At 37.1% G+C, this 15,068-nt stretch overlaps 1 protein-coding gene across 1 annotated transcript in view; it reads left to right on the top strand.

The window, feature by feature from the left end:
- MAGI2 (membrane associated guanylate kinase, WW and PDZ domain containing 2) overlaps positions 1 to 15,068 on the top strand; it is a 553,326-nt gene that overhangs the window by 449,348 nt on the left and 88,910 nt on the right. Inside the window, exons 11-12 of the mRNA XM_019474581.1 lie at positions 9,342 to 9,373; positions 14,303 to 14,492. Of these exons, the coding sequence (XP_019330126.1) occupies positions 9,342 to 9,373; positions 14,303 to 14,492 (222 nt within the window). The remainder of the gene's footprint in view (positions 1 to 9,341; positions 9,374 to 14,302; positions 14,493 to 15,068) is intronic.

The raw sequence follows: 15,068 nt of genomic DNA, 5'->3' as shown, positions 1-15,068 counted from the left end.
CCTGAGCCTCCTTTTCTGCAGGCTAAACAACCCGAGTTCCCTCAGCCGCTCCTCATAAGACTTGTTCTCCAGACCCCTCACCAGCCTCGTTGCCCTTCTCTGGACACGCTCCAGCACCTCAACGTCCTTCTTGTAGTGAGGGGCCCAAAACTGAACACAGTATTCGAGGTGCGGCCTCACCAGGGCCGAGTACAGGGGCACGATCACAATGAAGGAATTTAGAAGAGGAAAAACTGGCAGCATAGATGTCAACACCAAATATCTGGTGACTCCTTTTCATCTATGGCTTAATATGAAGCTTAAATATAAGCAAAGGAATGGATGTATTATTGAATATTTTTTTCCCCCACACTTGCTGAAGACTTTTTGTGACTATATTTTCATGAAAAGGACTTTAGGACACTGTGTACAAACAACTTATGCTCCATCTACATTTTAACAGAAAATATTGGGAACATGCCTTGATATTCATCAAAGTGACGTAAACTGACATTTCTCTAATGTGCTTAGAAAGTGTAAAAGCTTAAATGGGAGCAGATTCTAAACACATGAAAGAGCAAAGACACTGGCATAGTTAGGCAGAGTTTCTGACTGTCAGAGAGCTCTGAAAATACGATGCAGTATTCCTGAAAAGTTAGTTTTGAATTCAGTAAAGCCAGGCTGCATTGTCAGACATGTTCTTAGCAAGCAGACAGAGTCTTTATGGGTATGGCAACACTCACAGGCCCTTCTAGAAGCAACAGTCAGGAGCTGTCAGGACTCTGAAGGCTCAATTTATATTCTAAATTATGTTGCTGATTCAGTGTATGTAACATATACCAGTCTTTTCACCTTGCTGTGTCTGCTCTGCTCGGGGAGAGTTGCGTGCAACAATATGTTTGCCCAAGATGGTGCATTACTTGCATTACTAGCTTTTGCAGTATTGAGCAGTACAGTAGGGAGCATAATTTCTAGCCTGGACACGTGAACTAGCGACACTGATTTTAGCAGCCGTCATTGGACAACACACATAAGCAAAACTGGAGATTCTTCATGGCAAATTTCCTTCTGCCAAACAAAAGGTTCTTTTTCTTGTCTGTACAGAAAATAACCTTGACCTTTCAAGGTGTTGGTAGAGTTTACAACCTGTGAGCAAACTTCTGAGATCTCTTTCTCCACTTGTCATGTGTTAGTACCTGGGCATGAAGACTATTGCTAATTGGGTTAGTATTTACATAAAATACATATATTATAAGCCTCAGTGAGGAAAATAACAGTTCATCCAGTACTACTTGCAGTTGCAAATCATAAACCAGGATATGAACCTAGTAGGAACTTCTGTAATAAAAGGCAAGAAATGAGGGTCTTCCTCCATTCCATAAAATATCTTTTTCTGCTCCTGGTCAGGTGGTCCCAGTAAAATCTGGTCTGAATTGTACTGTAGCAGTATTTTCTCTATTCTGAGACATGGCTGTCCTTCAGATAATACAGTTCGCTATCAACAAGGAAATAAATCTGTAACAATGTAACACTGTTTTGGTAATAGGTGCCAGAAAAGACGAGAAAGTTCGTATAAAACTGTCACCCAGTGAGACACTCTATAGGTGTTTATTATCAAACTTTGTCTGTGGAAAATAAACTACTCTTGTTGATTACATACAAAGCTACTTGTTCCAAAAATCTATTTCTCATTTCCAGAAATTGTTGTAGAGATTTTTATTATTTTTCCCAACTCTAGTACATTTAAGCATCAAAAACTGTCACTGACAACGTTGCATTTGCCTCTGCACTATTTTAGCTATGATCCAGAAATTCTCTGCTTCACATCCAGATTAATTAGAAGGAGATGGTATTTAGTTTGTTGGTTTTTTCTAGTTTCATAAATTATTTTAAATCTCTGACTGATAAACAATTCACAGAGCTGTAGCAGCCAAGCAAAATAAATAGCTGTATGTCCATTAGAATGTAAATTAACTCATTACTATGCCAGCTTCTGACCTTTTCTGATGGCTGTATTCTTGCTAACAAAAACTCTTTGCTATTCATGAAAGTGAAAACTTAATGGTAACTTGAGATTCTCTAGTGTATTTTAGAGGAAATTCTCATAGACACGGGTGATCTGTGAGGGTCCCAGCTTGAACAGCAAGTACTTCTATCATTCATGACTTTGAATAGCTATCCTTTTTCTAATTATTTGTGAAGATCTGAATATTATTGAAAAATTGTTGCTTAAGAAGGCTAGGTCAGTGAAACTTCATGAACTGCACAAAAAGTGCTCCTATGTATCAAAAGCTGAATATTGATTTAGTACCTGATCTCACAGTCAATTAAGTTTTTGTATCAGTTCTATAGACTTCAGTGAGATGAGATCAGGTTTAATTTCCCAAGGTACTCCTCTACCTACACACCAATTCTGATAAACCTATCCATCTGGCACTTTATGCTACTCATCAAGAAATCTGAAAGTTTGAAGGGAAGAAATATAGACTTGGACTCATGATGCCCCCAAGTCACCTGCAGAAGAGATGAGCCACAGAAGGTGCTACCCCAATGGGGTCTAAAGATCCAGCTGACCTTCCTGTGAACTGTGCTTGCTCTTTGCCTTGCACCTTCATAGGGTGATTATCTATGGGAAGGAATGTATTCGTTCTTTGGAGTCACTTTTTACAGGTGTAGTAGGCCAAAGAGAGTGAAAAATAGTGCTGATTTGGACTGGAGCACTACTTCTGTAGCAGTCTCGCTTGGGTTGAGATCAGGAGCAATGGAGTAGCGGAGCATAAAGCAAAACGCCACCACAAGCAACTGCTGAGGATCAGTTTGTACCATTGCAAGTCTCTTTCAGACAAAACTGTTTAATAACATCTGGGCATATGTATATAGCCCTAAAGAAGACAGACCTATTTCACAGTTTTATTAATCTGAACCTGCATTTGATATAACTGAAGACTGTAACCAGCCGCCTTCTCAGTGCAGCTTAGTGCTACATCAGTTACTTGCCGTGCTGCCAGTGTGTAGCCTACTGCAAGTGAAAAGACACTGGGTCTAACCATATATAACGTTGTGGGCCTGATCAAACATGATGGGTCATTCATCTCACTCTGATGTGGGATGTGTTGTTTTTTGACCCGTTGCATCGGGTGCCATCGCAGCCAAAGACCAAATGGATCCTCCACGTCATGGCACTGTCACTCTGAAGGACAGCTGACAACAGGACTAGCTAACTATGCTTGAAGAGCTAGAGCTCCCAGTCTTCTTACACCTACACTTTATTTTAAGGTAAATCAACTTTTTGTTGTTGCTAGAGTAAGAGCTCAATACTTAAAGCTGTTTGAAAAAGAGAGACCTTTGAAAAAATACTACGTGGTAATGATTGATTTTATTAGAAACGGAACTACTAATTGCTATTTCCTATACATCATCTGATATTTTAAATATGACATGACCAATTCAAACTTTTTATCACCTGCTTGTTTTCATAAGTATTATTTCCATCTATTTTAATTCATTGTTTCCTTTTAGGTTTTTTTACTATAGTATATAAGTTAATTGAATTTATTTGTTCTCATTGACCTGGTTTGTTTTCTTGAAAACGGGAAAATATTTGAAGAATAATGGAATTAATGCTATATATTTGTTCTATGTACGCAAAAAAAAAAAAAACATTATCTCTTCCACCAGTATTTTTGGAATTTTAGCTGGAGGATATTTTGCATCTTAATGAATGAGCTCAATTGTAGCTTGAGTTCTGTGAACCTAATCCAACAACACCTAGCATAGCTCAACAAAAGGTAAACAAACAGGAGGAGAAGTCAGATGTAACGTAAATGGTAAGAAACAGTTCCCTGCTCCCTGCTAACGGTGTTCACGCAGAGTCTGAACTCTCGGAGAAGTTCTCCACTGTCACATCCATTTGAAGTTAACGGGTATTTGACACCTCTGGAACTGAGGCCCCAGTACAGGCAACTGATTGATAGACATCTCAGGGATCCTGGTAAGAAAAAGAAAAAGCACAGGACAAAAAAACCTACTGTTACAGTAAATTTATAAAGTAACTTTTCTAGAAAGGAAAACTTTTGCTGAAGTGTTGTCACATGGACGTTGATAAGATGCCCATGGAGTCAGTTAATACTCTGGGAGTGCTCATCAGCCATCTGTTCGTTGACTTCCAAGCATCTACGTGAGAAAGGTCTGTGCAGTGCTTGGGACAGCTTTGCTCAGGAAGCCATATGCAACAAGGCTTTTATAGCACAAAAAAAGCCAAGAAGCCCAGCGAAAGCTAATGGGCAAAACACTTGCTGTATCATCAGTGCGACAAGTGATGTGGAGGGAAGTTGACATGCCCTGAACATTGCTTTGGATTAAAAAGCTTTATCTTTGATGCTGTTGAGTTCCTCCCTGCAGCACTACCACATGCCGTCACTGCAGAAATCAAACTGTTCCCGGGCGTCAGTTTAATTATATATACACGTCTGCCACAAAGGTGAACATCATTAAAGGTCCTGTGGTTTAGCAATACCTACATTAGTTACTTGTGATTTTACAAGGTCTTAAGAACTTTTCCAGGAATCAATACAAAATAGTGAGAATAATGGAGATGGAAATGTAGCAAAAAGCATCCACATGGCAGCAGACTAACAACCAAAGGCTGGTTTTATATTACTGACATTAAGGAATACGCCAAATTCAGGATGTTTACAAAAAAAAAAATAAATAAATAAATCAGGACTCTATCTTGCAAATGCTCTAAATCCTGTCTGATAAGCTGCTTTTAGAAAACTAAACTTTCCTAAACTAAATACTGGCTGAAGTGTAAGGCATGTGAAAACTGTAAGCATATTTTATGACAAAAGCATACTTAAATTTGTATATGAAAAGGAATAGATACAATGAGTATGACATGATTTGTCTTTTGTTATAGGATACCTTCATCGAAAAGGAGAAGTACAGTAAACTGAAGCTGGAATTTGCCTTGATCTGAAAAAAGAAAAAAAAAATTTCCCCCAAATACATTTGAATCCAAAATGTGTTTTCTGTTACTGGTGTTTTTTTAGTAAAATTACAACATAGAAACCATCACAGCTCTGATTTCCAGGGAAGTTCATTTTGGAAGGTGGCAAATATAATTTATAAAGCAATGTCAAAAATATTTTTTCTAACACTGCTTTATGAGAAAATGTAATTCTGATTTTTAAAAAGCATATGGTTGTTACTGTACCTTAGCTTATTTATTTAAAATGAAACAATTAAAATTTTGATAAAGGTGTTGGCCACCACCTGCTGTACCTTATTACAGTTCAAGTGGTCGACACTGAAAAATAAATCATTGTATTCTCAGAACTAACTTCAGAGAAGTATATGAGGTTATATGAGAAAATGTAATTCTGATTTTTAAAAAGCATATGGTTGTTACTGTACCTTAGCTTATTTATTTAAAATGAAACAATTAAAATTTTGATAAAGGTGTTGGCCACCACCTGCTGTACCTTATTACAGTTCAAGTGGTCGACACTGAAAAATAAATCATTGTATTCTCAGAACTAACTTCAGAGAAGTATCTGAGGTTACGCATTTCATCCTCACATGCTTACGTGTTATATTACATTACACTAGACGGTGACCACAGTATTTTCCTGCTAGCACCTAGCTGAGTGGTGGAGGTTGCTCTTTGATAGAAACCAGTAACTCCACTGTCCTTTCCAAAATTAATTCAGACCTGTACTGCTGCCTTTACAAGGAGTTTTAATAAAGACTTATTTAAAATGAATAGAAAGATATGGGAGTCTTCAGAAGGTGAGACACAACTTATGTGGTAAAGCTATTACAAGAAGGGATCGCTGTCAGGCACATGGGTGAGCAGAAAGCCACTCATGGGAAGAACAGGCTGCACCAAGTATTTTTAGGTGGATCTAAGTTGGCTTTTATTGTTTCAAATTTTAAAAGTGTATGTGAATATGGGGGTGGGAGGTGTTTATATGTATATGTATATAATATTCTCAGCTACTCAGGTTTTTATAGAAGACATCACAAGTTGGAGAGTAGGGGATTGGAAGTTTGGGGATGGAGAAGTGGAAATCTGGAAGTGGGATAAGGAGGTTATAAGACCTTATCCAGTATGTATGCCTAGTTAGATGTGAGTTGATTAGAAGGTTGAGCAATATTAGTACTGTATTAACAGCAGCTTCAACAGAAGTTGAAAGCTGCACTCTTTGGAGAACAAATTTCAGTCTTGCCTCTAAATCAGTACTGAATTGATGCCAGTCTGCTGGCAGCTGTCATTCAGGTGAGGCCCCACTGTCTCTGGTGGGGAATACTCACAACATGTAATGAAACAGCTCCAGAAAGTCAAGGGAAAATGTGGTGTTGTGAAGTGAGGTCAAACTAAGTGAAAGTCCACTGTTTCTCATTGCCAGCTGTAGATGTGGCTGCAGAAGGCCAACGCTGTTGAGTATGCACTAAGTATACATTATTAAGATATATTCTTCAGCTGAGCTTCCGAGCCTCAATTTTCTACATGTAAACGATTTGGTCCCATACTTATGCAGAATGATATTTAAAGGTGAAAGTTAGAAGGGAGCATGCAGAATACACAGGAAAGTGCATTTTGCTTTTATGCTTATTTCATGTGAAGTTTCTGTTACACTTACAATGTACTATATATGCATTATACTCTTGAATTCTTGAATTTGCAGCAATGGTTGCATGTATTTAAATATCAGTGATAATTCTGGACATGTTTGGTTCACAACAATTATCCATAATCAGTCTCATGTTGAATAACTGATAATGCCATACCTTGTCTAAAGGTCAGTTTTGTTTAGATTGGGAAAAAGGGTGTTTAGTTTGGCTGAGAATACAGATGTTATGTGAGGCAACGTTAAAATTGCCATGAAATACATGAAAGGTATAGGATAGGGTTTACTTTATGGAACTAGGCCTTCATCTATTTAGTCTAGCACCCAGTCTTTGACATAGGTGAGACCATCTCATCTTACATGAGGAGTTGGTCTAATAGCTGAATTTAAATCTGAAGAATGGATTTTAATATTAGTTCCAAGGTTCGTTACTTTTAGAGATTTTCACTTCTAACATGCTTTTGTACACATATGGATATCCAATACTTTTTTAAAATCTTGCTTTGGATCTTTTACTTCCGTGGCATCCTATATCTGTTAGTGTTCTTAATATAATTTCATGCTGTGTGAATAAATATTGCTTTTTATTTGTTTTGAGTGTAGATGTTGTCACTTGTATGTTGCAGTCTGTGCCCATAGCCTCCAAGCTAAATATAAGTCCGTCCTCTCCTTGTTTGGGCGAATAATTGAATTTTTTTAACTAAGGGGTTTTTTTTTAAATCTCCATTTGATGCATATGTCATTATTTGTTTGATTTATAAATACTTATTATATTTTTAAACGAATAATTGAATTTTTTTAACTAAGGGGTTTTTTTTTAAATCTCCATTTGATGCATATGTCATTATTTGTTTGATTTATAAATACTTATTATATTTTTAAGTGATAGTAAAATTTTCTGATAACTCCAGCAAAACATATTTTTAGGTGGAAACAGTAAATAAATAGGAAAAAATGACCTTTCAGTTTGACCTGGCGTAATTTTTGCTGACAGTAAGTTATGGGAGGTGCAGCAGTACCAATGGGGAGGGGGTGTTACCTCTACCAATATTTTCCAAACACCAAATCAGGGTAGTAAGTTGGTTTGAGATACCTTTCAGCAAACCTCCTTGCAAGTTTCAAATCTTGTCTTTAGCTCTGAGGGGAAAAATGCTTTTAACTTTCACTTTTATTAGCTGTACAGAACAATAGCAGGTAATAAAAAGGTAGCCATCTGCCATCCAAGAAGTTATTTAATAAGTTTTCAGTACAGAATCTTTAGTACTGAAGGTGATGTACAAGCCAGATCTATACAGGATGCCTGTTATTTCAGCTTGAATTTGCAGATGGAAAGAAATCTGTCTACTTGTTAAGATAGCAGTTTTTATCCAGACACTGTAGAGTCAGTAAACATAAACCTTTCCAGCATTACTTTTCCCAATATACTTTTTGTTTAAAAGCACTATGAGCTTATACATCAGCACTACAAAGCAGCCAGTGTTTCTCTGCAAACAGCTCAAGTGCTTTTTCACTGCAAGATTTTTTCAGGCTAAATGAATTAAATACCATGGCAGAAAAAATTACCTCATTATCACAGAATTCCGGGAACCTTAAATATTATGTACAAATATAATTCCTGTTGTTATTTGTCTATAGAGAGATACCTTCCCTAGTGTTCTTATAATTGTAATTTTTTTTCAAGACTCACCTTAGAAAAAGAAATAATGAAGTCAGTACTACTCTTACAGCTTAATTCATTTTTTAATGAAAGATCAGCCTTCCTATTAGATGTCTCAGTTTAAGTCCCATTTCTGTTTCTGAGAAAACAAATGAACTCTTTGTTATTAGCTTTTAATCTTACTTAGGAAGGTCCACAGACTTTTTTTTTTTTTTACCTGCTATTAAACTGAGAATGAGTTTTTTAATTAAAGCTATGCTGAAGCTGGTATTTTAAAAAATGTGACCCAATTTTCTTTGAAATGCTTATTTTTATTTAATATTTTGTAAGTTTTTTAACATTGTGCTGCATAAGATAAGAACAGTGTTTACAGTGAGTGTTTCAAATTATCTCCTTTTATGAAAAGGACATATCTGGAGTTTTAAACATTTGTAAGCTACAATAGTTGAAATTGAAAGATATCAGTCAGTCCATAACCAAGGAAAAGGAGATAACTAGTTGTGTAGAAGAGGTAGTCATGTCTGACCACTTGCTAACTATGACAAAAAAACAGGACAGTATCAAAACAAGCAACCCTCCCAAGACTTGGCTACCTTATCTAGACTGATGAAACAGTTATTTTTCTCCAGGCTTTTCTTCTAAAAAAATCTCTTATATTATTAGGTTTTGTTGATGGGATGTTCTGAATTGCTTCTTCTTAAAGGTGCGACTGCATTTGACACATCAAAACCAGGTCATTTGGTGTCTTATCCAATGTCCACCAAGATATTTGGAAGTCCTTTTGTTTAGTTCTTTTAATTTCAACCTAATCCCATGCTGTTTGTAAAGTATGGCAATGATCTCAATAGCTCCACTTGCATATATATATATATATGCATATATATATATTTGCATATATTTTTTCTTAGAAATTATCCCCCATGGTCTGTGTTTTTACCCCTTGTGTGGAGAGAATTTTCATATATATCAATATTATCTGCAGACCTGAATGAGAACAGGAGCATAGACACCACTTAGCCTCCACTCTTTATGCATCAGAAAAATCTGTTAACGTTATTTTTTATTTATTTCAGGTTTCTTTTCTCCATGGAAAACTCCAAAGCCTGTAAGTTCCCTTTCAACATTATACACATTGAGTTCATAAGATGACTATCATTCAAAGCAAATTTCGGTAGACTCTCATCTAACCCTCCTGTTCCCAGCTCATGGGGCACCTCTCAGCAGTGCCGCAACTCTAGGTGAGACACCATGAGGGGTGGCCTCACTAATAAGCTCTCCAGATCTGTTGACTTGGAGTCTGCCAGCAGCAGTCTGGAGAAAGGAACATCTCAATGTTAAGACGGGTGTCAAGAACCAGAAATGCAATGGCTCAAAAATGAGGGCTCTGGAGGAGAAGGCAGCAGAAGGCCCCAGCAATGAGGCCAGTCTAGTTGGCCTTCTAGTTGGTGATCTCTTTGAAATGACAACATGCACTTTTTCTCTTTTACAAGTGGCTTGAGCTTAACATCCTTAAAGTGATTGTTATTCTTTCTTGCATTAGTAGATCTAGAGCTGGAAATAGTCACACTTCAAGTGAGAGCTTGGACTAGATAACTTACTGAGGTGCCTTCTAACCAACATTTCTGTGTTTCTATGATTTTGACATTAAATCCCAAGGTATGAAGACCTTTCCTACTGTAAGACTGTAAGCAATGACTGTATTTATTCTGTTGACACCACATTATATCATTTTTTGAAGTTGTGACAACATTCACAGTATAAAAAGAAATCATAGGCTCTATTTTTGGTTGCCTGGTTTGTTTTGGGTTTTTTTAATTTGGCTTTTTTATTTAGATTGTAAAGACCTTAAAGTAGTGCTTGTCTCTCATCAGAGGTGTGTAGAGGAAAAAAGAGCCCTGACTCTGCCTGAAGGCTTCTAAGAGCAATAGGAGTAACAATAGCAATATTTTTAAAGGATTTATAGCTTTCTTATTTGGGGGGGGGAGGTGTGTTGAACCTGGACAACTTCACATCCTCTCATATTGGATCACGGCATGTTTAATGCATACCAAAAAAATTTTTGTAGCCTGTCAAATACAAATAGCAATTAGTTAATCAGCGGATGCAACTCCATCAGACTGCTTCAGCTTGTGGTGTTTTTGATGTAAAAGGGTAGAGGATGGATGCAGTACATTGGAATAAGCGTTGCATAAGTTTATTTATTCATCTAAGTAGCAGGACATTTGTGAAAATAAATCTGACTATTAAGGGCTAGCTTGTTCTCACCAGTTTAAGGTTCCTGTCTGACTGGGATGTTCAGCTTTTAATCTCAGGTAAAAAATGATGAAATAGAGAACTTGGAACTTACTTGTTAAAGATCCACATTCAAAGACCTCCCACTGTCAGCGCTCACCCTCTTTTTGTACATATCAGATATATAAATATCAGCATGTTGTTGATGATTGTCTGCACAGTTTTGTTATATAAACAGTATAGTAGTTCATACTCAAGTGGCACCTGCCAATAATCAGAATCTAGAGAAACAACCTGAGTGATGCAGTTTTTCGTGCAACAGTCTGAGGAAACCAGGGCTCACAGAATAATATAACACCATTGTGTGCAGATACTGTATCCGCACGCAGGCTAACCGTTCACAGCTAGTCTATTTTGGGGTAGTCTCAGCAAGAGAGTTTACAAATGATTAACCAGGTTAAGGTAGTGTACATTCCTCTGTCTGTCACCACTTTAACTAGAGAAATAATCAGGCATAAATTTCTAGTGCCCAGGATGTGAAGACAAGATTGAAACCAAGTGCCCCTGAAGCACTGAGTGTCTGCAGACAGTCTGAAGCAGTAAGGCCAGCACCGAGAGGTTTAGAAAGCCTTCCTAACACCACAGCATAGCTCTGTAGGTGTGTAACAGGAAAGAAAAACTGTAGATGGCCCAAACCCAGGTTTCTTTTCTGCTTGGGTGACTGCTGCTGCCCCCTCGCCTCTCTGGCCACACAGGGGAGAAGCACTCACCATTCTTTAAAGCAAAAAGGGGACAACAGGGCATTGGCTGGAAGACAAGAAGAGACAAGCTCCTCTCCCTGAGGCAGAGGCTCAGGGATGGTGTGCACTGCATCTCTGTGTGCTCAACATCCCAGAGTAACCTGGGCTGACAGAAATTTCCTGTGGCTTCTATGTATATAGTGCATATATTATACGTATCATATGTAATACAATTTGATTAGTGCAAAATGAACTTGAGCAATGTCACCAAACCATTACCCCGACTTAGATTTGATGCCCTGCACTCAATACCATGCTTGCTCATTTCCAAGAGTGCCTTCATCTGTAAGCTAGCATTATGATAACTCACATTGCAAAACACTGTGTGACTATTTAACTAATTGATATGGGTTTGGGAGATATAATTCCCCTTGTGTTTAATCTGTTTATTTAACTATTTATGTTAGCAGTATTAGCCACAAGTAAGAATGTTTTGCTCGGTTTTTAACTTCACACTTGAAGATTTAGAGCTAACCAGCAAGCAAGAATTAGACATATGGGACCCAGTAGGGTTTTGCCAATTTATCTCCAGTTTCTTGTCCTTCCTCCAGGGAAAAGTTTGCTCATCAAAGATAATTATATTTTCCTTTCTCTTTTTAAAGCCTTCTTTAAATATTTTAATTTTATTCAGTTTCACATTTTGAAAGAGGTAAGTGTTCTATTTCTCTGGAACTGTCCAAGAAATTAGGAAACTTTCACTTCTAGATAGACAGGGCCCCACATGTCTTTCTGCTTCATAGCAATAAAATAGATAGTTTGGTTTCACTGACTTGTATTCTTTTTTAGATTCCTCACTGGAGGTAAAACCTAAACATAATTCTCCATTATTTTCCTTGATCATAAGGAACTTATATTAAGCCCAGTTCTCCTTGCCTATTTAGACATAGGGGTCATAATCAGGTTTGTTTCTGGAGACCTTTGAATTTACACTTCCATGATACAATGATATACTGTATATATGTTTATACATACCTGAGGTAATTCCTTTAGAGCCAGAAGCACTATCAGAAGTATTATTGTGACATTCATGTGACTTGCCACATAGGCTAATTTACCCAACACAGAGGATAAATTTATCTTGGTATAAAGGGTACCTGAAGGTACCTTAGGTACTTTCCTGTACCTAAGCTATTTCGATGACAACTCTGGTATCTCCATATGTCACTGTATTGCACAGGATCTACATACCTATAATGCCCTCTTATATCACATCCTAGTTGCTGTCTTTTGTATCTGACCCAAAATAAATGTGTCTTTCTATAACAACATTGGCGAATGTTGAATACAATATTCCATATCTTCATCATTAGCATTTCATAGCACTAATACTTTCCTTTCTCCACTTAAGTATCATACCCGACGCATACTAGTGCATGAGTCATCCTATGATTGACTGAGATACCTAGATCTTTCTTTTCTTCATTGTTTCTAATGAACCAGCCCTACTTACTGCTGAAACTCTGACAGAAGCACAGCTTGAATTATAACACTATTCTGTATAAAGAATGAGGTCCTCAACAACTTAAAATGGCCAATATCCATATTCTGTTTATTTTGAAGTATGAAGCTAAGAGTGTCAGATCACCTGGGATATGCAGAGTGATAGTTACTCAGCATGTTCACCAGAAGGACTCTAAAACATCTGTAGTCCACACATACTTGGTGTGGAAAAATCCTGATGCTGTTAATCATCAGAATAGAAGGCAAAGCCTGCCTGCTGAGCCAAACACCTTCTGAAACCAAGGAACTAAAGGCAAATGATAGTCACAGAATTTGTAGAGCAAACTTGCTGTAAACCTGCAATCATCTTTGATAAGGCACTGCTGATACAACACTAGAAGTCAGTAGTATTTAATTACAGTTCAGTTTGTTTCCAAGAGTCCTTTTTTGTGTAATTAACTGATTGTTGTGTTATGTGTGAGAACACACTGTTCTGGAGGCTTTACCACCCTTTGCTTCAGGAGGCGTCACAGGAAAAGCCAAATATTCATTTCCTGGGATAAACATTTGTGTTTTGTTTAACTTAGCCTCTTCAAATATATTTGCTAATGCAATTTAATTAGTAGCCAACTCCTTCAAAAAGAAAAATGTATATCCTCAAGTCTTCTTGTGCACAGTCTATCATTATCTCCTTTCTGGCTTGAGGTACTTGTGAGACCACTAGGGACAGTCTTGGACAAAACATGAATTGAGGTGGCTTCCGTGCATAGACAACACACTGCTATGTACTTCTCTCCTGTAAATGGTCTGGAAGAGTTGAAAAGCTTATCCTGTGCTTGGGAGTTTGGTTGGATGACGCCAATGTAATCTTTGATATAAGAAAGAAACAGTAAGAAATGAAAAAGACTCTGTCAGACTAATGACCACTTTTCTCTCACCATGTTCTGTATTTTATCATTGAACATTCGACTGTCACTAGATGCTCAAATACCTGCTGTAATAATTTTCCCTTTGGTTTTTTTTTTCTTTCTCTTCAATTGAAGCTGTAAATTCTGCTCACAGTTACAGTAATCTACTTCTCCCTGGGCAGCTAGCTATTTTCATGCATTCTCAAAAGATACAGCATTAAGATCATTCAGTTGCTACCCAGTCTGGCCACTTCTTTGTTAAGCACTACTTTTGGTTATGTATTTTGATTAACCTGATAACTGTATCTTCACGGACCCACAGATTCCACCTTTAGCAGAATAACTTCCAATAGCTCAGTGCATTCTGTGAGAGGCACTCAACATGCTTCAGGGGTAACGCTGGGCCCTGATCCACACGGGATCATATTATTTGAGAAAGATCACATCTTCCCATGAGCAACAAATTAAGAAGTAAATTTAACCAAGTAATTTTATAAATGGCACAACACATACCTTTCATCTCAAGAGGCAGCAAACAGATTTGCTAATTTTACAAAATACATCTTCAACTGAAATCACTGTCTTTGGTCTCATTGTGGAAGTCACAGTTTTTTGCAAAACTTCATCTTTATTCTCTGTATGTTTTTATTCCAGATGATGGAACGATGGGAGAATCAAGGCAGCCCTCAAACAAGCCTGTCTGCTCCAGCTATGCCACAGAATATTCCTTACCCACCCACTCTTCACAGGAGTTCATTTCCCGATTCAACAGAGGCCTTTGATCCACGAAAACCTGACCCATACGAGCTGTATGAGAAATCAAGAGCTATTTATGAAAGTAGGCGTAAGTGAAAGCCCTGTTCACCCTGCTGACCATTTAATATTTTAAGATTTTGCCTATGAATGTCACTGCTGACATAATTTTCCATAATGATCTTTTGTAATTTAAAGAAAACAACTATAATCCCAGTTTATAGAGGCCATTATAAATCATTCAAAAATTCTACACTTATATATTTTCCTAGATCTTGCCTAGATTCTGAAGTTTGACTTTCATAGGTCTTTTTCCTTATATTTTTGCTCTCCTCATTTTGACTGTTAAATCCTTAGTGAAGAACAGTATATGAGCCACCACATTTTGTTGTGCTATTTTTCTTCATATTTAACCAATAGGAGGATGTGAATTTATCAATAAAAAATCGTTTCACTGACTTTCACTTAAAAGTGAAGTTTATTAAAGAAATTTCAGATTTATTTGGTTTTATAAAAATGACTTTGACAAGTTTTCACATTGTCTTTGGTAGTTAGAAAGAAACCCATAGCACTAAGTATTGTTTGAAGATCTACAAAACAGTGTGAAGTTTATTAAAGAAATTTCAGATTTATTTGGTTTTATAAAAATGACTTTGACAAGTTTTCA

This window comes from Aptenodytes forsteri, unplaced genomic scaffold (assembly GCF_000699145.1).
Source record: "Aptenodytes forsteri isolate BGI_AS27 unplaced genomic scaffold, ASM69914v1 Scaffold137, whole genome shotgun sequence".
Classification (NCBI taxonomy): Eukaryota; Metazoa; Chordata; class Aves; order Sphenisciformes; family Spheniscidae; genus Aptenodytes; species Aptenodytes forsteri.
Note: the sequence above shows the minus strand (reverse complement) of the source record. Positions and strands in the feature narration are given on the sequence as shown.